The following is a 22,714-nucleotide window of genomic DNA, read 5'->3' as shown; positions in this document are numbered from 1 at the left end:
CTGCCATCACTAGAGATCACCCTTGGAATTGTCCAATTGGATTTGTTTACCTTTCGCCCGTTTAAGCATTTCATTTCGGTGGTTTTTTCGCGTGGTAAAGTGGCTGCTGGTCGCCGCGTGAATTGTGTGAAGGATCGAGACGGGACGCCCGCTGTTTTGCCGGAGGTACGTAAGCAGGACCCTCTCGTCCTGCTACCACTTGCTGTGTCCTCTCAGTTTTCGACCTCCGCGATTGCCGGACATGTGCGTAGTGTAATTGATTTTTCGGTCAGCGGTCAAGCATTATTTATTTACCAATTTCGCCACCCCGACCTCTGCTCCCCCCCCAAGCGTTCACCCTTCAATTGGCATACATTTCCACATTTTGTTTGTTTTTTATTGCAAATCTCGTTAGAAAAACTTTCGGCGACAAAAAAAAAAAAAAAGAACAACACACACACACACTAGGACTTTCAACATTACATATTTTAGGGATTAATTGTAGGTACAGAGATCGGGATTACATATGCATAAAATAGGCCTATAGTGTTTTATCAATTATTTAGTTAATTTTGCTAAACATTTTCTTATCGCTTTTTTTTTTACGTAACAAAAACGGACGGGTTGGGTTTAAATTGGACTAAAATTTTGAACGAAAAACTGGTTAGTGCACCTGGCGGAGATTCTGGATCTGGATGATGATGTGCGTCCAGTGGCCCACAATTATTTCGGTGCTCCGGTTGACAAAGTGCGCGATTTGCGCTTCTTCAGCTTGGTCTTCACCTTTCGCACCAGATTGACGGTGTCCAGCGAGATTCCGGTTGCGGATTTGTTCGCCTGGACACTGCCATTGCTGCGCTGGTACTGCATTTGACCGGACGATGATCCCAAGGCGCCATTGCTGCCCTTCGCCTGCAAACCGGCAGCATTTCTCATCCGCCTGGAGCTTCCGCCGGCCATGTTGGTCGGCTGCTGCACGGCGGTGATCACCAGGCCACCGGTCTTGAATTTGTTCGGCGCACGTCCACCGCCGTTGCCCTGCATGTGACCCATCACGCCGGCGGAGTGCATCCGAGCGCCCATAGCTCCCGCGCCACCTTGGCCCTTGAACAACAACCGCTGGTGCTGGTGGTGCATATGTTGTTGTGGTGGCTGCTGCTGATGCTGCTGTTGTTGTACTGTTGCTCCTCCGGCGCTGTTGCGATTCCGGGCGAATCGAGTCACCAGCTGCGTGGTCTCTGCTATCTTCATCATGCTGCTGGACTTGCGTTTCACCTTGCCGCCGGACTCGACGGCCACCAAAGCCTGAATGACTTTGGCCTGGCTGGTACCCGTTGACTTTTTGGCCATGTGCATGGGCTTGAAGGCTTGCTGCTCCCGGTCACGGTCACGATCGCGTTCCCGATCCCTAGAATGTGGCGGGGGATCCTCCACTTTCAGCAGGCGCTGCGCCGGTTGCGGATGGGAGCGCTTGTGTTCCTCCTGTTGCTGCCACAGCAGCAGCTTCTGGGAACAGGCACTGCAAGGAAAAATGACGTTAGTTGGGATTAACCAGAGAGCAATTCTTCACTTACTTGAAGAGATCCACTTGCTCCAGTTTTCTGGGTCTCCGTGGTGCGCCCACAAAGGCGGGTGGCATGCCCATGTTGATGCCACCGGTCGCAGCTGTCTGTTCTCTGCCACTGGAGGTGAACATGTTTCGGTTCTGACCACCTGCACCTCCACCGCCACCCGCTCCAGCTGCTCCCCCTGCTCCTCCTCCTCCTGCAGCACCACCGCCTGCACTTCGTATGGTGGTCGTGGTGTTGGCCATTTGGGATGTTGCTATCGAGTGACCCTTGTACCAGGCCAGAGGACGACCATCCGCATCCCCGTGCGCACCAGTCCAGACTTTCTTCTTCAGCGACAGCTTGAGCTGCAGGTCATCGGCCGTTTGCGCATTGCCATGTCTTTGGGGAATGAAGTTGCTCGGCACACTCCTAGAAAGAGTCGAAATATCGGAATTAGATTTCTCTAAAGGATTGAGATATACCCACCTTCTGGGTGGCGGTTTTGTTATCGCCTTTATCGCTGGCTTGGAATCGCCCATGTAAAAGTTGGCCTTGCCGCTGTGGTTGCCATTGGGAATCTCTTGCTGATCGAGATTGTGCCACGAGTAGGTGCGTCTGGCGGATGTTCCAGTTCCGCCGGCCTGCCGTTGCATCATGCCAATACCCGTATCCAATTCTGGGGCAGTACGAGGCGTCAGCTTGTAGACATCCAGCTTTTTGCCGCCGCCCGGTGTGCCGCTCTTCGAGGGTGTGGTCACAATCAGTTCCGGCGGCATGTGGGCCGCCTTTGGTTTCTGCACCACCGTATCGCCAATTTCCTCAATGTAACGCCTCTGCAGATCGCTCTGGAGCAGCGTGTGCCGTAGCGGAGCCACAGCACCGTAACCATTTTGTCCGGACGTCGGCGAGTGCTCCTCATCGTCGGTGGAGAAGTGCAGATCCGAGCCGGGATCCGTTGTGGGCAGGTCCAGTGTGGTGCGCACCACCTCGCCACGTTTCTTCTGCGGCTTATTTCTTACCTTAGTGCGACGCGCCTGCGTGGACTAAGTCGATTAGATATGCGGGAGATTCGAGGCGAGATCGGGGTGAATTATTAAATTAGTTGTGCTTGTGTGCTAGGTTGGTGCCTCTATCCCTATATCATCTCTATATCCCTATATGTTATACATAACTCACAAGGAAAACATTTCTATTTGGGCATATACCTTCTTACGGCGATAGATGTAGATGCGCCTATTGGCCAGCCACAGCCGGAAATTGCGATCAACGTGCAGCTTCTGATTGACCACCGGCTTCTTCTTCTCCGTGGGCATGAACTTCCTCTTTTTGGCCGTCTTCTTGCTGCCCGCCCCACTGGTCTTGGCCTTCCTCGTGACCTCCTTGCTGACTCCGGTGCTGGCACTGGAACAATCCGGCTCCTGTAGCGATTCCGATTGCGACGAATCCATGCTATCCGTACTGTCCGAACTCTGGGCTCCAATCGATGAAGCACCATTCGTAGGCATATTCCTGGCCAATTGTCGCTGCGGCTGCTGTTGCTTCTGGCCATCGTTGGTCTCTACCATGGATCCAACCGCTTGGACGGCCGTTGCAGGCGTGGTTGCGGTTGCCACGGCCGGAACACCACCACCGCGAAGGCGTTTCCCATTTGGAGGCGCCTTAACGCCCATCTTCTGACGCCTCCTCTTCAGGGTCGTTAGGGTTTTGAATTTGCGCTGGAACAGTGGCGTAAAGTAGATCCTGTCCAGCTCGTGCATCACCTTGCGCATGCGTCGCATGCGAAACTGCAGTTTGGATTGTGGAAAGAATGGGGTGCAAGGATAGGGTGCAGAAAAATGGTGCAGAAAAATATACATAAATATATGGCATAATCCACTTACCTTGCGAATTTCGTGTATCACCTCGGGCGAACTAGGCGGTGCTCGGGTGGGAGCACAACATGGTCCCTCCAGATCGGACGCCGTTATCGAGTGCTTGCCCTCATTATCCGAACTGGAGCTGCAGTTGCCCTCGTCGCTAAGTGCCCATTATGAAAGTGATGATAGTGGTAGTAGATTAGTTAGTTAGTTAGTTAGTTAGTTAGTTAGTTAGTTAGTTAGTTAGTAGATGATTCGAGTGATGGACCCACCTTGAGTAATCCGACAATGGGATATTCAATGGCTCGTCGGCACTGGAGCCTTCTCGCATCAGTCTTTCGATAATTTTGGATCGTAGCCTGTCCTGTTGTTTGAGTAAATTTAAAATCTATTGTAAATGTTAATGCATTTGGATTAGTCAGAAATCATACAATTGCATAACGAAAAATTAATGTTAATATTAACAAAAACAATGTGAGTGTGCTGAATAATCAAGCGAATCACTATAATAAGCAGATGAAAATCAATGCTAATCAAAAGTCAAAAACGTAAATCATATATATGGTAGATATATATATATATGGTATTGGTATTTATTTCAAAAAAATAATATTTTCCGGTTATAATAATACGATTACGCTTACGACTAGCAAACATCGAAAGAAACGCGAATCATAGTTAGAGCGACTAGCAGATAAGAGATAAAAGAGCTCTTGTGCCTGGCGATGCTGTGCTGTGTGTACTGTGCCACTATCTAGTATCTAGTTACGCTTACGATTGTGCGGATTCAGGTGGGTGTAATTATAAAAAAAGATAGAATATCTAAGAACCCATTGCGCGGATAGTTTTAACCTAGCTACGCAATTGGGCGCTCAAAAACATTAGAAAAACTGCGATACGCGCAAATAGAGAGCATTAAAATTCATACAATTCAATGCCTCACATACATAATACCCGATATGCATATGGTATATGCCCAGATATATGTTGAAAGCTATATCTGCCATATAACTCTGGCCGACGTGTAATTGTGTTGTGTGTTGCATTGTATTTACGAGAATGTCGATGGCTTTGGATTTGGGATTTGAGATTTGAGATTTGAATTCTGGGTCAGCACAGCAGCGCTTTTAGAGACAAAACGCAGGCAGCGACGAGTTGGTAACAATCATTGCGATTACAATTACTTTATGCGATAAACGATATACGATTTAAGATAAACGATTTACGATATACGATTATACTTGAAGAACGATTAAAACGGCACAAGTTGATGTGTTTTGTGTGGTGTATTGGGGGCTAGTATTGTTGGATTGTTAGAACCTTCCTAGGAGACACTTTTCTCCACAGAACGTTTCACTTTCAATTTGTCGTTCATTATACATCCCTGATCGGCCATTTTCTGTAATTTCAATGCTTTCTGTTCGCGTTTCTCGCGTTTTCTTATCTTTTTGATTTGTTTAAACAACTTTGCGTGCCGCTTTACTTTGTTCGGATTCTCATCGCAGTAGTCCAGTAGTGTCTCACAAAATGCTCGTCCCATGTGCTCGTAATCCTGAAAGATATGTAATTATATTAATAATAATTTGTAGTAAAGTGGTCAACCACTTTGGAACACACCTGCGTGTTGAAGTGCGTTCCCTTGCGCGATCCCAGCGAGGAGCCGCCAAAGGAGGCCTCGATCGTATAGCTGTTGGTGATGCCCAGCATCCAGACCACGATACGTCCGGTGCCCTCCTTGCTGCGCTGTATCTTGAACTTGCAGCTCTCGAAGGAGAACTGCAATGGGCAGAGATACTTGATCAGTTTATAGTATATAATATATAGTATTCATAATACTCACCCGATCAGCACTGTTCTTGTGCAGCATCAGCGGAAAGACCTGCTCGGTTAACTTCTTCTCCGGGTTGCGCTTGTTCTCACAGCCATATATGAATATGTTGTGCTTTCGTGAGTGAGCGTGCATATCACAGTACATGGCCACGCCGCATTCCTCAATCAGTCTGCACTTGTCATAGTGTATATAGTATATAGTTAACTAGATATAAACTATAAACTTACCTTCTAATCATGGCTTTGGTATACCAAATGGATGGATATGTCTCGCGTATTACCGTACGGTACTGGCGGTTGAGGTCCTTGCCGGTCAGCGAGTTACGGGTGTTGCCCACAATGACTCCGTCCGGATTCAGCATGGGCACCAATTTGAAAATGAACTTGTGCCGCAGCCGCTTGGCCACTGTGGTGTCCCCAGTGATGAAGTCCATCAGACCCTTCATCATCCACGACGCTGGCGTCTCGCTGGGATGCACACGCGCCGACACCACAATCGATTTCTTGCGCTAAATTTGAATAGAAATATTAAAACATATAAGAAACAATATATGTATATATATGTGTAGCTTTATGGAACATAATTTCAATTGCTCATTATAAGTTTAAACGACCTGTGCCATCAACTTTTTGCCCGTTCGCATAATGAATGAGTGCATCTAAGCACACTGTTTGTACAGGAGTGTTGCAAAAGTTTGTCCACAGATTAATTGCCATGAGATACGATGAGATAGATGAGGAGTTTGTATGCATCTACCAGCTCACCCGCATGTTCTCCTCGTTGGAGGAGGGCGCCGTCACCGTCAGGTAGTAGACATTATTGCCAGCCAAGGTGCGGCAGAGCAGGCGCAGCTTGCAGAACTTTGACTTGACCGGATGCCGTTGGATCTCCATGAGGTAGTCCTGCAGGTCGCTATACGTATACGGATAGCTGTGCGCAAAGAACACCGTGTCATCGTCGTGCTCGAACTCAATGGTGAAGGTCAGCGTGTACGTGGAGTTGTCCTCGTCGTCCTCGTTGGCGCTATTGCTGGCACTTCTGTTCGGGGGAATAGGAGAATAAACCAGTTGAAAGTGCAGCTAAACTCTCAGATTTCTCTAGAGATTTGAAGTCACAAAAACTGCTGTGCCATCCAAATATCCAGAAGTTCTATGGGTCTAGGCATTCCACTACTCACTCATCATCGTTGCGATAGTAGCAGATGTTGTCGCCGCATCTCCGCCAGCCTTCGCTCTTCTCCTTGGCGCCCAGCGTGGAGTACATGACCGGCTGCATGCCATCGTTGTACAGACTATCCGACTTGACCAGATTGACAATGGAGAAGCGGTAGAGCATCTTGCGCCTGGTGCGACGCACACGAAAGTAGAACCACTGCTTGGACCGGCTGGTATAGAGATCGGGTCGCAGGTAGAGCTCGTAGTAGGTGGGCGTAATTTGGACCGCCTTGGCCAGGTTGCCGCTCTCGAAGCGCGATTCAAACTCCAGTCCATCGTACTCCTCCGGATTCATGGGATGGCAATTGGTCATGAAGCGGGCACCACCGACCGCCGAACGGCTGAACTGCGCTTGGGGTAAATCGGAGCAGAAAAACGATTGCGACGAGTTGGTGGTCGTCGTCTGGTTAGTACTTGTCGACGAGATCAGTGTGCTGGTCGTCTCCTGGCTGGTCATCGAATTCAGCAATAGCTGCTGTTCCTTGCTCAGCCGGAAGACGTTGTTGCCAACGGGCGAGGAGGTGCGGGTGCGGGTGCGTGTGCCCATTGAGCCATTGTTGCCAGTTGTTGTTCCCCCCCCCACTCCCATATTTCCCTTTTCGTCCTTGCTACCCAGACAACCGTCCTTGTCGCGGTGGCGCCCCCTGGCGAGCGCCGCTGCCGCCGCCGCCACTGTGGCCGCATGGGTGTGGGGTACCGTTCGTAGGGGGGGTCGCACTTGCGAGTGGCGACTCCTAGAGCGGATATGGTCTTGCTGATACAGACCATTAGCTGCGGGATGGGGATTAAGGTGGGGATTCTAACAGTTCAGGACGGGTTTCCATGCAGTGAAAGCTCTTTCTAGGAACTTGGTTATGCTTTGATATGAAGTACTACTACTTTCTGAAACTGTCCCTTCAATAAAGCGTTCACTGTCCAAAAAGAAAAACCCCAAGGTCATGTAGTTGAAGCGACTTTGGATATATGATCTCTGATTCTGTTTCAAAGGCAATCACTTTTGCGATTATAAAAAGAGGTTAAAATCGCTCCAACTAAGTGACCCATTTGCCATATGCTTACAGCTAGCCAGCCGGCTCCTGCTCTCGTCTCCCACCAAAGTTTCGGTATCCGAAACGGATCCGGAACCGGGACAAGGACGCTTTTCGGCGCCACCTGCCAGCCGGGCCGAGTAGCTTCCCAAGATACGGCGCAAGCCACCGCCACTGCCCGAATTCTCTGCGTCCGAGTCGGAATCATCGTCATCCTCCTCCTCCTCTTCTTCATCACCCAAACCAGAGCTACTGGTGTCCTCCTCAGAGCTGCTGCCCCTACGGCGATGATTGCCAACCGTTTGCCCACCCGGGACGACTGCCCTCCCTTTCAAACGCGATTTGGATCTTGCGTGGCAGGCACTTCGCTCGAAGGCCACCTCTAAGCGGGCCATATTGGTTTTGGGCAACTTGACGGGGCTTACGGCGAACTGATTCGATACCTTTTGGGATCCCGTTGGCGGGACGAGATCTTCGTGATCCACTATCCGGTCGATCATCGCCTTGGCCACATTCTTTCCAAACTGACTGAGCACATAGCGCGGCGAGGCGGGCTTATATTCGTTGGTGTTGTTCTTCCAGATGTCATCAATATCGCTGGGTTCTTTACTGGCCTCCGAACGGCTGGCTGCTCTCGAATTGCGAACTGTGCCGCCGCCAACGGGCGTGGCTGTCGCCTCCTCCTGGTAGCGCTTCTTCTTCGCCTCGATGAGATCCTTGATGATTGCCTTCTCCTTGGCCTCGCCACTGCCGCCACAATAACCGCCGGAGGTATCGTATTCGTCATCGTATTCGTCATCGTTGTCGTCCAGGGACGCACTGGTGGACCGATTGTCCACGCTGTTGATCATCTTGGACACGCTGCTCAGTTTGCCAGCTGCACATCCACCGCCGCCCGCGAGGCGCATGGGCGTGGACCGGCTCGGAGGCGTCGAATCCTGGCGTGAGTCCGAGGAATAGTCCGACTCGTCGCTGGACTCATCGTCCTCCTTCTTCGCCTTGGGCTTTTCCTGTGTGGTTTTTGGTCGTAGCCTTTAGTTTCAACAGACTCACATGACCGCGAAAGTGGGTTAGTTTCAAATGTTCCCTTGTGTTTTTATGGATATGGACGCTGGTTTCCCCCCTTTACTGGTTAGTGCAGGTGCAAAGTGCATTGTATAATGACGTTTTCGATTTGGAAATACATTGAAATGGTTTTGAAGAATTTACAAATCGAAATGGAGCAAAACTTTTGAGAGTAATGATTGAATTATATGCTGAAGATACTCACATAGTTGACGGCGCTAATTGGACTGTAGCTGAACACCACAATGCCGTTCTCCTCGCCCACGGGACGTGGCTTCAGCTCGTTTCCCGTCGGAGCATTGAGTGGCTCCGGCACAGCGGGCACGTACGGAATGTGTGTGATGCGCTCCTCGATGACCTGGATGCGTAGAGCAAGTCGGAAGATATAATTAGTACAAAAACAATACAGAATACAGAATAATAACTGGAAAACCCCTAGGACGTGAATTATTCAGTAGCTAATCATTGTTCTTCAAATTGCTAAAGCAAAGTTTATTTATTTATCGAACCAATTGCATTGAAATGCCCTTGCTAATCGCTTTTAATTAGAGTAATTGATACAGTTTCGACCATTACGGCGACACCTGTTGTTTTTTCAAAGTCTCGTTAATTAAAAGCAATGATACTTCGATTTCAAGGCACAGATGTTTCTCGCCCTGACGGTTTCCCATCGTTTTGTATGTGGTTGTCCTTGCCAAGGAAATTGGCGAACGTCGGTCAGAGTTATTACTTATTACATTTAAACTCCATGTCACCAGCTTTGTGTGCGGTCCCAGCTGCCCACTGATTGCTAAGCCCCCATGCGAAGCCCCACATTCGTTTCATTTTCCCTTTTGGATGTCCTCAGTTGAGGCTTTGATGTCATTCTACTGTTCTACTGATTTTCCCGTCGTTGTAATGCTGCCCACAAGCTTGAGCAGCTTATTTGCTTAGCCTTTTGATATGCTTACACATGTAAGACGTGCACAGTGGGGCAATAGCTATTTGTAAATGAAATCGATTTGGGTTTTGCTGCAGCACAGGTCTGTTATGTGAATATCACTCATACGCAATGTTGTCTCATAGACATGCAATTGGCATCGAATCGCATTTTTCATATTTGCACTATAAATATCATGTATATATGTATATGCTGCACAAACGAATAAACATTATTTATCATCATTTGGCAAACATGGCGTATGAGTATTTTCTACTCTGCATTCGGCATTAATAAACTATAACATTAGATTGCGCCATTAAGTTTTGCAAAGCATTAGGCATTTAAATACTTACAAATATTTGCAAGGTTTTTTTTTTTCTTTTACGCTTACTGTGCAACAAACAGGACGATAAAACATGCAAATCTGATACTCAAACTCACACACAAAGAGCGATTTGCAGACATGTGTGTACTGTGTGTCTGTCTGTGTGTTTTTGTCTGTGTCTGTGTGATGGCTTAATTGAAACATATCAACGTCAGTTTTTGCAACAATCCCCCTTCTCTCTCGCTGTCTCTTTACCACTCTCCCTTGGGCTCTCTATTTATTTTGCTCGCCTTTTTTTTTTTGTTGTGCTTTATTTATTTATGCTGCGATTTTGTATGTACGATATCAAACTAATTAGCTTGTTTATTTTACCACACGAATTCCGTCTGCCTTCTGTCGCTTTCAGTTAATATGACCCTCTCGTTTTTTTCTGGTATTGAAAATTTGCAAAAAGCACAAAAAAAAAAACACACACAAAAAAACGGAAGCAAAAAAGAAGCAAACTTTTTCATGCCCATTGCCAATGCCAGTGTCATTGTGGCAAAAACTACAACGGCACAGCCACAACAACAATAACAAAAATAACAACAACAAAGCGAATCAAGTCGACACCGAAGGCGCTTTTCGAATTTCACTTTTTATTTAAGTTTGCATTGTAGACGTCACGGCCAAAAGGCCAAAAAAAAAAGAAGTAAAATTACGAAGAAGGCACACGAAAGACGTTTCCCCCGAAAAACTTTCTTGACTTATTATTTATGTGTGTATTTTTGCTCTTTTAATTGCATTTACAGTTTGCCAAGAGCGTGTGTGTGTCTGTGTGCGTGGGTGCCTGGAGCCTCAAAAAAGGCAGCGACTTAACGGTAAAGCGGCGAAGGTGAAGTGCGAGCAGGACAGCGACAGCCAATGTGGTGAGTTTGGATTTTAAAATTTAAAATGTGACAAGGATTCAGCATAAGAAATTAGTATTATTTCGAGCTCTCCTTTTTTTTTGACATAAAATGTATATATTAAAATGAAATGTGGTTATTTCTCTGTATTGTTAGCATATTCAAATTGTTTTGCGTTTGCATTTGAAGCCATGTTAATTGACAAGGAAATGTTGGTCTTGCCTTTTTGTTTTTTCGATTCTTTCGAATTGCGCCACAAATTGCTCAGCAATTGACCTCCAATTGATTCATTTGCCACCCGCCTGCCGCCCCCTCTGGCCGTCTGTTTAATCAATCAGTTGGCCAATCTCTTGTTTGACCCCCTTCAAAACCCTTCCCCCCCCCCCCCCCCCCAATAAACCCCCTCTGAAAACCCAACAAAAAACCCCGCATTAATCCCACCGCCAAACAGTTCCCATAAATCGCATTCATTCAGCGACCGACGGGGCGTATGGGTAATGTGTAATATTTGCCCAACACAATTTGGCAGCGCATCGAATGCAAATCGAGTACAAATAAATAAAATCGATTGTTAACAATGCTAACGACTTGGCCAACAATTAGGAAAAGCACAGCAACAACAACAAAATAGTAAAAAAGAGCTAAATACAACAAAGGAAAAACAAATAAATAAAATCTCAAAGCGGAAACGAAAGGATTTTCATTGCACTTGGCTAGCGTTTACCGCATGCCATGGGTTAAGCGGGGGCGGCGGTGGGCATGGTCGTGGGCGTGGCCTAGTGTGTGCACCTTTTATTGCAATTTGACCTACATAGAGGCAAGATGGTTGAGGGACACTACAGTACCGCTTGCCTAAGTCGAACCAAAGCTCGTCACAGTTTGCCAAAATTTATAAATTAATTACGTAGAAGAACTTTGTTAATTGCCAATGTGCTTAAAACTTTCATCAGCTTGCTTTCGCTATTATTTCTTATATGTAAGTTCGACTTAGCCAAGTTGGCCTGTAATATCTTCGGATTTGCGGCTGCTCCTTTAAAGGTCCTCACCCCATTAACCCTCCGTCAGGCTGACGGATTTTTATATGCATTAATATTTATGGGGCGCGGCACGCATGTCCTGCGATTCCCTTGCAGACGAGGTGCGTGTCAAAGGCATTGAAGCTCATCCCCCCATCCTCGGTAGGAATCTAGGACACCTCTGCCTTAGCCACGTCCTCGTCTACGTCGATGTCCTTCAACGGCTGCATTGATTGGGCTTGGGGTTTAGAACTTGGAGCTTGGAGCTTGGGGCTTGGGGCTTGGGGCATGGAATTGCGATTGAGGTTTGCCGCAATGGATTCCCCTGGCCAACTGCATCACTCCACTCACTCACCTGGCATTCCACCGGCCATCTGGGGGCCTGCTGTGAGCAGTCATTGTCCTTGTCCTTCGGCAGGGCGAAGAGATCGCGCGGCTCCTTCAGACGAGCAACTGGTCGCAGGGTCTTCTCATCCGTATTCACAACCAGCTGATTGGTCTTCAGGCCCTTCGATAGGAAACTGCCAAGGAAGCCTGCAAGACAGGATATCAGGGAAATAGCTTTAATGATAATGAGAAACAGGAAACAGGCGACAGGCGGATATGCCTTTGAAAATAGTTGAGAAAGATGGTTATTTACTGAGGAACCTTTAACATCTAATACATAGTTAAAAAATGTTATTTCTTGAAAGATTTATATTATCTGAAATTTCTTTTATTTGTTTGGCTTAATCAGCTTTGCAACTGAATGTGGCACCCCATCCATACCTTTTAATCGCCTTAATACAAGCTATTCATCTAAGTTTTACTGGACACTTTGTGATTTTGCCAAACGTAAAGATCGTATCCTTGGGAACACAAATCGCGTTGTACCTTCAACTGTATTGCGTAATTTTGTCAACGGGAAGTTAATTTCAATCAGAACACAATTTGCTGCCGATTTAAAAACGAACTGCTTACAGCAACGAAAGATATAAGAGATATAGACCGAGATGTGATGTTGAACTCAAGGCCTGTGTGTTTATGAGGGAATGCGATGGGATACAGTGGGTCGGTCAGCAATTATATAAGCATTTGTCGTGTGCCAAAAAGTTTGCTTCTCTTTCTTCCAGTTTTCAAAAAGTTTACTTTGCATAGGCGCAGCAGCAAATCGCCATTAATATTGGCCTAAATGAGCAGCATTTCGCCTGACTTTTTGTCAACAACAATTAATTGCCACATGTGCGGGGTGGGGGGGAGTCCCCTGCATTATTTTCCACTAAAGTTTTGTGTGTGTGCGAAAGATATTTCTTTGGAACGTTTTCTTTTTGGTTTCTTTTCCCGCCACTGCAACATATTTTGTTAATTAATTTTTGGTTTCTTTCTTGCTTTCTTTGTGTGTGTCTGCTTATTCGGTTTTTATTAGCACATAAAAGCCGATTTTGTTATCGTTTTATTTTGTTTTTTTCTTTTTTGCCATGTTGCCATGTTTTGTGTGCTCCTTGTTGGCTTCGTTTATTGCAATTTTTCGCTGGAAAAGCGGAAAATGTAGGGGGTGGGCTAATGCCTGGCAACTGTAAATCTTTGGGGGCTTCCAGCGCAAAAAAGTTCTTGCCGCAGCAGCCAACCATTTAGATCCTGTCAAGTCGATTAATATCGCTAATAATTTTCGGCTTTTTTACTTTCTTACTTTTTATGTTTATGACCCAAGGCAGTTTTCATTGATTTGAATGTGCCTTATGCTTGCCTTAAATTCTCGTTGCTTATACAAATTTGTTCTACATCAGAATTTAAAAGAAATGCTCGTTAATATGTATATTCTTCACAAAGGAAATGCAACAAAAGGAAATCCAATAATACAACGAAATGTTGAAAGCAGGAATATTTGAAACAAAGAAAATGGGATTTAATGCGATGCAAATTCGTATAATGGAGATTGTTGTAAAGTTGAAATATTGTTATGTTTTTTAATATTCGATTGTTTAAAATGGTGTTTTGATATTTGAAATGTTTTTTGTATATTATGAAGAGTTCTGTGGGGGATCTTCTGGGAATTATTATTTTCGGAACCTGTCGAGAGGATTATTCAGTTGATTTTTCAGTGGAAGCACTTGAGCAGCACAAGTATGTCAAATTGTTCATGGCTCGTTTAGAATGGGGTTCTATGTGAATGCACTGCAAAAAGTGTTTATTTATTTATTGTTTTGCTTTGCGTTGATCCGTGAATACGTTTTTTGCAATATGTAAACATGTATAGATATGATTTATTTGATTTGTTAAAAGCAAGATGACCAAGATAGACAATTGTATATGATAAAATATACAAAGTATATTGTGCTTATAAAATACAGATAACCCCTCTTTTACAGTGTACAAATGACAGATTTATCAAAGTAATTTTGTTAGTATGCCAGATTAAATGTATTTATTGTTTTTTATGAAACATAGTAATGCGCGTATTATATTTCGCTCAGTGTAACCACAAGAAATGTTCTTACCGGCACAGAATTTAGAACTCGCTCCTCCAAACGATCTCGAAAACGCGAAAAGGAACACGGGCGATAAAAGCGAAACGAAAACAGAAGAAGACGCTAAATGTGGTGGGTGGAAGAGGAGAAGGCGGTGAAGAGGGGGGCGGCACTCACACAGCTGTTCGTATTAGCTGATATTTTGTTATTCTTTCGACCAACGATGTTCAAAATTTGTGGCACTCGAACAAACAGAAAATAATAAAACAAATCTAAATAGTGGCAATAGGAAACCGATATGTGGCGGCACACTTTTGATATATTTGCAGGGTATTTAATGTTAGATTTTGAATTTCCGATTTCTCTATGTACTTTAGTTTTTAGTTTCTTGATATTTCTTTCAAAATTATGATTACGTTTTGAATTTGTTTTGGTTATATTTAAATTTTTTTTTTGGAATTTCGAATGTGTTTTCTTTGTATTTTTTTGTTTTGTCGTTTGTCGTTTGCCGTTGCGCGTTTTGTTGTTGACTAAAACAGAAAACCCAAGCGAATGTGGAATGCTCAGCTCTGTCGCCGCACTGCCGACGTCACTGTTGGCGTCGCTGCCTGCGAATATTATTTAATGCGAAAGAGCAGGAGGGAGGAATCGCACAGGAGTGGGGTGGCGCACACAAGGAAAAAGAAAGAGAGAGAGAGTGTGGGAGAGAGCTTTTGCACTTTCGCTGCCGACGCAAGTTTCGCGCTCAGCTGTTCTCGCCTTCACCGTAATCCTGCCCGTGTGTGTGTGTGGCTGCTATTGTTATTGTTTGGTGGAGCTTTCGTTAAAAGTTGCTCAGCTACAGCTGTTCCTTGCGGCTTGTGTGTGTGTGAATGAGAAAAAGGACTCCTGAGAGTCGGTGATCTCCCGCCATGTGATCTCCATACCACATCTCGGCATATCCTGCCATATCGCCGCCATAGTAGAGGAACTCTACCATAGCGATCTCTCTGATTTTTATTTTGGCCATCAATCTTTTTTGTTTGCGTTTTTCGTTGAGTTCGTAACTAAACGAGGTATGGCATTCCTGTTCAAGAAATTTTTGGCCATTTTTTCGAATTTTTTGTAAGGGGTACCATCATCAAAATTTGCAAAAAATTGGAACGACATAGAATTTTTTTTTGAAAACACAGTTCGATTGCAAATTTAATTACGAACTCAACGAGGTATGGCATTTTATATTTGGACCACTATTTCGAATGCTGTGATAAAAATACTGATAATTATTTGCGCAAAAAAACAGAAAAACTATTTTCGCCAAAATTTCAATATTTACGATTGGTATTTTCCGTATAACTTGGATGAAAATGGTCAGAGAGCGAAAAGAATTACAGTTTTTTACTCCTAATTACCAATACTAACCAACCAAATCACTTTTTAACCGACTGTGTTAAAATAATTTTTGGCCATTTTTTCGCATTTTTTGTAAGGGTACCATCATCAAAATTTGCAAAAAATTGGAACGACATAGAATTTTTTTTTGAAAACACAGTTCGATTGGAAATTTAATTACGAACTTAACGAGGTATGGCATTCTATATTTGGACCACTATTTCGAATGCTGTGATAAAAATACTGATAATTTATTACGCAAAAAAACAGAAAATCGGTTTTTGCCAAAATTTCAATATTTACGATTGGTATTTTCTGTATAACTTGGCTAAAAATGGTCAGAAAGCAAAAAGAATTACAGTTTTGTACTCCTAATTACCAATACTAACCAACCAAATCACTTTTGAACCGACTGTGTTAAAATAATTTTTGGCCATTTTTTCGCTTTTTTTGTAAGGGGTACCATCATCAAAATTTGCAAAAAATTGGAATGACAAAGAAATTTTTTTTGAAAACACAGTTCGATTGGAAATTTAATTACGAACTTAACGAGGTATGGCATTCTATATTTGGACCACTATTTCGAATGCTGTGATAAAAATACTGATAATTTATTACGCAAAAAAACAGAAAATCGATTTTTGCCAAAATTTCAATATTTACGATTGGTATTTTCTGTATAACTTGGCTAAAAATGGTCAGAAAGCAAAAAGAATTACAGTTTTGTACTCCTAATTACCAATACTAACCAACCAAATCACTTTTGAACCGACTGTGTTAAAATAATTTTTGGCCATTTTTTCGCTTTTTTTGTAAGGGGTACCATCATCAAAATTTGCAAAAAATTGGAATGACAAAGAAATTTTTTTTGAAAACACAGTTCGATTGGAAATTTAATTACGACCTTAACGAGGTATGGCATTCTATATTTGGACCACTATTTCGAATGCTGTGATAAAAATACTGATAATTTATTACGCAAAAAAACAGAAAATCGATTTTTGCCAAAATTTCAATATTTACGATTGGTATTTTCTGTATAACTTGGCTAAAAATGGTCAGAAAGCGAAAAGAATTACAGTTTTGTACTCCTAATTACCAATACTAACCAACCAAATCACTTTTGAACCGACTGTGTTAAAATAATTTTTGGCCATTTTTTCGCTTTTTTTGTAAGGGGTACCATCATCAAAATTTGCAAAAAATTGGAATGACAAAGAAATTTTTTTTGAAAACACAGTTCGATTGGAAATTTAATTACGAACTTAACGAGGTATGGCATTCTATATTTGGACCACTATTTCGAATGCTGTGATAAAAATACTGATAATTTATTACGCAAAAAAACAGAAAATCGATTTTTGCCAAAATTTCAATATTTACGATTGGTATTTTCTGTATAACTTGGCTAAAAATGGTCAGAAAGCGAAAAGAATTACAGTTTTGTACTCCTAATTACCAATACTAACCAACCAAATCACTTTTGAACCGACTGTGTTAAAATAATTTTTGGCCATTTTTTCGCTTTTTTTGTAAGGGGTACCATCATCAAAATTTGCAAAAAATTGGAATGACAAAGAAATTTTTTTTGAAAACACAGTTCGATTGGAAATTTAATTACGAACTTAACGAGGTATGGCATTCTATATTTGGACCACTATTTCGAATGCTGTGATAAAAATACTGATAATTTATTACGCAAAAAAACAGAAAATCGATTTTTGCCAAAATTTCAATATTTACGATTGGTATTTTCTGTATAACTTGGCTAAAAATGGTCAGAAAGCGAAAAGAATTACAGTTTTGTACTCCTAATTACCAATACTAACCAACCAAATCACTTTTGAACCGACTGTGTTAAAATAATTTTTGGCCATTTTTTCGCTTTTTTTGTAAGGGGTACCATCATCAAAATTTGCAAAAAATTGGAATGACAAAGAAATTTTTTTTGAAAACACAGTTCGATTGGAAATTTAATTACGAACTTAACGAGGTATGGCATTCTATATTTGGACCACTATTTCGAATGCTGTGATAAAAATACTGATAATTTATTACGCAAAAAAACAGAAAATCGATTTTTGCCAAAATTTCAATATTTACGATTGGTATTTTCTGTATAACTTGGCTAAAAATGGTCAGAAAGCGAAAAGAATTACAGTTTTGTACTCCTAATTACCAATACTAACCAACCAAATCACTTTTGGACCGACTGTGTTAAAATAATTTTTGGCCATTTTTTCGCTTTTTTTGTAAGGGGTACCATCATCAAAATTTGCAAAAAATTGGAACGACATAGAATTTTTTTTTGAAAACACAGTTCGATTGCAAATTTAATTACGAACTCAACGAGGTATGGCATTTTATATTTGGACCACTATTTCGAATGCTGTGATAAAAATACTGATAATTATTTGCGCAAAAAAACAGAAAAACTATTTTCGCCAAAATTTCAATATTTACGATTGGTATTTTCCGTATAACTTGGATGAAAATGGTCAGAGAGCGAAAAGAATTACAGTTTTTTACTCCTAATTACCAATACTAACCAACCAAATCACTTTTTAACCGACTGTGTTAAAATAATTTTTGGCCATTTTTTCGCATTTTTTGTAAGGGTACCATCATCAAAATTTGCAAAAAATTGGAACGACATAGAATTTTTTTTGAAAACACAGTTCGATTGGAAATTTAATTACGAACTTAACGAGGTATGGCATTCTATATTTGGACCACTATTTCGAATGCTGTGATAAAAATACTGATAATTTATTACGCAAAAAAACAGAAAATCGGTTTTTGCCAAAATTTCAATATTTACGATTGGTATTTTCTGTATAACTTGGCTAAAAATGGTCAGAAAGCGAAAAGAATTACAGTTTTGTACTCCTAATTACCAATACTAACCAACCAAATCACTTTTGGACCGACTGTGTTAAAATAATTTTTGGCCATTTTTTCGCTTTTTTTGTAAGGGGTACCATCATCAAAATTTGCAAAAAATTGGAATGACAAAGAAATTTTTTTTGAAAACACAGTTCGATTGGAAATTTAATTACGAACTTAACGAGGTATGGCATTCTATATTTGGACCACTATTTCGAATGCTGTGATAAAAATACTGATAATTTATTACGCAAAAAAACAGAAAATCGATTTTTGCCAAAATTTCAATATTTACGATTGGTATTTTCTGTATAACTTGGCTAAAAATGGTCAGAAAGCAAAAGAATTACAGTTTTGTACTCCTAATTACCAATACTAACCAACCAAATCACTTTTGAACCGACTGTGTTAAAATAATTTTTGGCCATTTTTTCGCTTTTTTTGTAAGGGGTACCATCATCAAAATTTGCAAAAAATTGGAATGACAAAGAAATTTTTTTTGAAAACACAGTTCGATTGGAAATTTAATTACGAACTTAACGAGGTATGGCATTCTATATTTGGACCACTATTTCGAATGCTGTGATAAAAATACTGATAATTTATTACGCAAAAAAACAGAAAATCGATTTTTGCCAAAATTTCAATATTTACGATTGGTATTTTCTGTATAACTTGGCTAAAAATGGTCAGAAAGCAAAAAGAATTACAGTTTTGTACTCCTAATTACCAATACTAACCAACCAAATCACTTTTGAACCGACTGTGTTAAAATAATTTTTGGCCATTTTTTCGCTTTTTTTGTAAGGGGTACCATCATCAAAATTTGCAAAAAATTGGAACGACATAGAATTTTTTTTTGAAAACACAGTTCGATTGCAAATTTAATTACGAACTCAACGAGGTATGGCATTTTATATTTGGACCACTATTTCGAATGCTGTGATAAAAATACTGATAATTATTACGCAAAAAAACAGAAAACTATTTTGCCAAAATTTCAATATTTACGATTGGTATTTTCCGTATAACTTGGCTAAAATGGTCAGAGAGCGAAAAGAATTACAGTTTTTACTCCTAATTACCAATACTAACCAACCAAATCACTTTTAACCGACTGTGTTAAAATAATTTTTGGCCATTTTTTCGCTTTTTTTGTAAGGGTACCATCATCAAAATTTGCAAAAAATTGGAAGACAAAGAAATTTTTTTTGAAAACACAGTTCGATTGGAAATTTAATTACGAACTTAACGAGGTATGGCATTCTATATTTGGACCACTATTTCGAATGCTGTGATAAAAATACTGATAATTTATTACGCAAAAAAACAGAAAATCGTTTTTGCCAAAATTTCAATATTTACGATTGGTATTTTCTGTATAACTTGGCTAAAAATGGTCAGAAGGCGAAAAGAATTACAGTTTTGTACTCCTAATTACCAATACTAACCAACCAAATCACTTTTGGACCGACTGTGTTAAAATAATTATTGGCCATTTTTTCGCTTTTTTTGTAAGGGGTACCATCATCAAAATTTGCAAAAAATTGGAACGACAAAGAAATTTCTTTTGAAAACACAGTTCGATTGGAAATTTAATTACGAACTTAACGAGGTATGGCATTCTATATTTGGACCACTATTTCGAATGCTGTGATAAAAATACTGATAATTTATTACGCAAAAAAACAGAAAATCGATTTTTGCCAAAATTTCAATATTTACGATTGGTATTTTCTGTATAACTTGGCTAAAAATGGTCAGAAAGCGAAAAGAATTACAGTTTTGTACTCCTAATTACCAATACTAACCAACCAAATCACTTTTGACCGACTGTGTTAAAATAATTTTTGGCCATTTTTTCGCTTTTTTGTAAGGGGTACCATCATCAAAATTTGCAAAAAATTGGAATGACATAGAATTTTTTTTTGAAAACACAGTTCGATTGGAAATTTAATTACGAACTCAACGAGGTATGGCATTCTATATTTGGACCACTATTTCGAATGCTGTGATAAAAATACTGATAATTTATTACGCAAAAAAACAGAAAATCGATTTTTGCCAAAATTTCAATATTTACGATTGGTATTTTCTGTATAACTTGGCTAAAAATGGTCAGAAAGCGAAAAGAATTACAGTTTTGTACTCCTAATTACCAATACTAACCAACCAAATCACTTTTGGACCGACTGTGTTAAAATAATTTTTGGCCATTTTTTCCCTTTTTTGTAAGGGGTACCATCATCAAAATTTGCAAAAAATTGGAATGACAAAGAAATTTTTTTTGAAAACACAGTTCGATTGGAAATTTAATTACGAACTTAACGAGGTATGGCATTCTATATTTGGACCACTATTTCGAATGCTGTGATAAAAATACTGATAATTTATTACGCAAAAAAACAGAAAATCGATTTTTGCCAAAATTTCAATATTTACGATTGGTATTTTCTGTATAACTTGGCTAAAAATGGTCAGAAAGCGAAAAGAATTACAGTTTTGTACTCCTAATTACCAATACTAACCAACCAAATCACTTTTGGACCGACTGTGTTAAAATAATTTTTGGCCATTTTTTCGCTTTTTTTGTAAGGGGTACCATCATCAAAATTTGCAAAAAATTGGAATGACAAAGAAATTTTTTTGAAAACACAGTTCGATTGGAAATTTAATTACGAACTTAACGAGGTATGGCATTCTATATTTGGACCACTATTTCGAATGCTGTGATAAAAATACTGATAATTTATTACGCAAAAAAACAGAAAATCGATTTTTGCCAAAATTTCAATATTTACGATTGGTATTTTCTGTATAACTTGGCTAAAAATGGTCAGAAAGCGAAAAGAATTACAGTTTTGTACTCCTAATTACCAATACTAACCAACCAAATCACTTTTGGACCGACTGTGTTAAAATAATTTTTGGCCATTTTTTCGCTTTTTTTGTAAGGGGTACCATCATCAAAATTTGCAAAAAATTGGAATGACAAAGAAATTTTTTTTGAAAACACAGTTCGATTGGAAATTTAATTACGAACTTAACGAGGTATGGCATTCTATATTTGGACCACTATTTCGAATGCTGTGATAAAAATACTGATAATTTATTACGCAAAAAAACAGAAAATCGATTTTTGCCAAAATTTCAATATTTACGATTGGTATTTTCTGTATAACTTGGCTAAAAATGGTCAGAAAGCGAAAAGAATTACAGTTTTGTACTCCTAATTACCAATACTAACCAACCAAATCACTTTTGGACCGACTGTGTTAAAATAATTTTTGGCCATTTTTTCGCTTTTTTTGTAAGGGGTACCATCATCAAAATTTGCAAAAAATTGGAATGACAAAGAAATTTTTTTTGAAAACACAGTTCGATTGGAAATTTAATTACGAACTTAACGAGGTATGGCATTCTATATTTGGACCACTATTTCGAATGCTGTGATAAAAATACTGATAATTTATTACGCAAAAAAACAGAAAATCGATTTTTGCCAAAATTTCAATATTTACGATTGGTATTTTCTGTATAACTTGGCTAAAAATGGTCAGAAAGCGAAAAGAATTACAGTTTTGTACTCCTAATTACCAATACTAACCAACCAAATCACTTTTGAACCGACTGTGTTAAAATAATTTTTGGCCATTTTTTCGCTTTTTTTGTAAGGGGTACCATCATCAAAATTTGCAAAAAATTGGAATGACAAAGAAATTTTTTTTGAAAACACAGTTCGATTGGAAATTTAATTACGAACTTAACGAGGTATGGCATTCTATATTTGGACCACTATTTCGAATGCTGTGATAAAAATACTGATAATTTATTACGCAAAAAAACAGAAAATCGATTTTTGCCAAAATTTCAATATTTACGATTGGTATTTTCTGTATAACTTGGCTAAAAATGGTCAGAAAGCGAAAAGAATTACAGTTTTGTACTCCTAATTACCAATACTAACCAACCAAATCACTTTTGGACCGACTGTGTTAAAATAATTTTTGGCCATTTTTTCGCTTTTTTTGTAAGGGGTACCATCATCAAAATTTGCAAAAAATTGGAATGACAAAGAAATTTTTTTTGAAAACACAGTTCGATTGGAAATTTAATTACGAACTTAACGAGGTATGGCATTCTATATTTGGACCACTATTTCGAATGCTGTGATAAAAATACTGATAATTTATTACGCAAAAAAACAGAAAATCGATTTTTGCCAAAATTTCAATATTTACGATTGGTATTTTCTGTATAACTTGGCTAAAAATGGTCAGAAAGCGAAAAGAATTACAGTTTTGTACTCCTAATTACCAATACTAACCAACCAAATC

The 22,714-nt window shown here is 40.4% G+C and overlaps 2 protein-coding genes across 18 annotated transcripts in view; one reads left to right on the top strand and one right to left on the bottom strand.

The window, feature by feature from the left end:
* Window positions 1-2: 2 nt before the first annotated feature.
* Window positions 3-22,714, top strand: part of LOC6524644 (glutamine-dependent NAD(+) synthetase) — a 57,471-nt gene continuing 34,759 nt past the window's right edge. Inside the window, exons 1-2 of the mRNA XM_002100465.4 lie at window positions 3-165; window positions 10,562-10,678. The gene's annotated coding sequence lies outside the window, so the exon portion shown is untranslated. The remainder of the gene's footprint in view (window positions 166-10,561; window positions 10,679-22,714) is intronic.
* LOC6524645 (cytosolic carboxypeptidase Nna1) overlaps window positions 445-22,714 on the bottom strand; it is a 47,088-nt gene continuing 24,818 nt past the window's right edge. For 2 of the 17 annotated variants that reach the window (XM_015190320.3, XM_039370081.2), the window contains exons 2-16: window positions 12,029-12,207; window positions 8,729-8,881; window positions 7,490-8,468; window positions 6,394-7,201; window positions 5,981-6,254; window positions 5,444-5,724; window positions 5,226-5,385; window positions 5,003-5,161; window positions 4,770-4,937; window positions 3,658-3,773; window positions 3,410-3,545; window positions 2,735-3,313; window positions 2,016-2,572; window positions 1,554-1,958; window positions 445-1,498 (exon numbers count right to left, since the gene is read on the bottom strand). In XM_015190320.3, the coding sequence (XP_015045806.1) occupies window positions 703-1,498; window positions 1,554-1,958; window positions 2,016-2,572; window positions 2,735-3,313; window positions 3,410-3,545; window positions 3,658-3,773; window positions 4,770-4,937; window positions 5,003-5,161; window positions 5,226-5,385; window positions 5,444-5,724; window positions 5,981-6,254; window positions 6,394-7,201; window positions 7,490-8,468; window positions 8,729-8,881; window positions 12,029-12,207 (5,750 nt within the window). In that variant the 3' untranslated portion in view covers window positions 445-702. Of the gene's footprint in view, window positions 1,499-1,553; window positions 1,959-2,015; window positions 2,684-2,734; window positions 3,314-3,409; window positions 3,546-3,657; window positions 3,774-3,962; window positions 4,938-5,002; window positions 5,162-5,225; window positions 5,386-5,443; window positions 5,725-5,980; window positions 6,255-6,393; window positions 7,202-7,489; window positions 8,469-8,728; window positions 8,882-12,028; window positions 12,208-14,150; window positions 14,305-22,714 lie in introns of those variants that run through there. The other 15 variants (XM_015190317.3, XM_039370084.2, XM_039370090.2 and 12 more) reach the window with 14 other exon arrangements.

This window comes from Drosophila yakuba, chromosome X (assembly GCF_016746365.2).
Source record: "Drosophila yakuba strain Tai18E2 chromosome X, Prin_Dyak_Tai18E2_2.1, whole genome shotgun sequence".
NCBI lineage: Eukaryota > Metazoa > Arthropoda > Insecta > Diptera > Drosophilidae > Drosophila > Drosophila yakuba.
The sequence above is the reverse complement of the archived record's forward strand: the minus strand, read 5'-3'. Positions and strand labels throughout refer to the sequence as shown.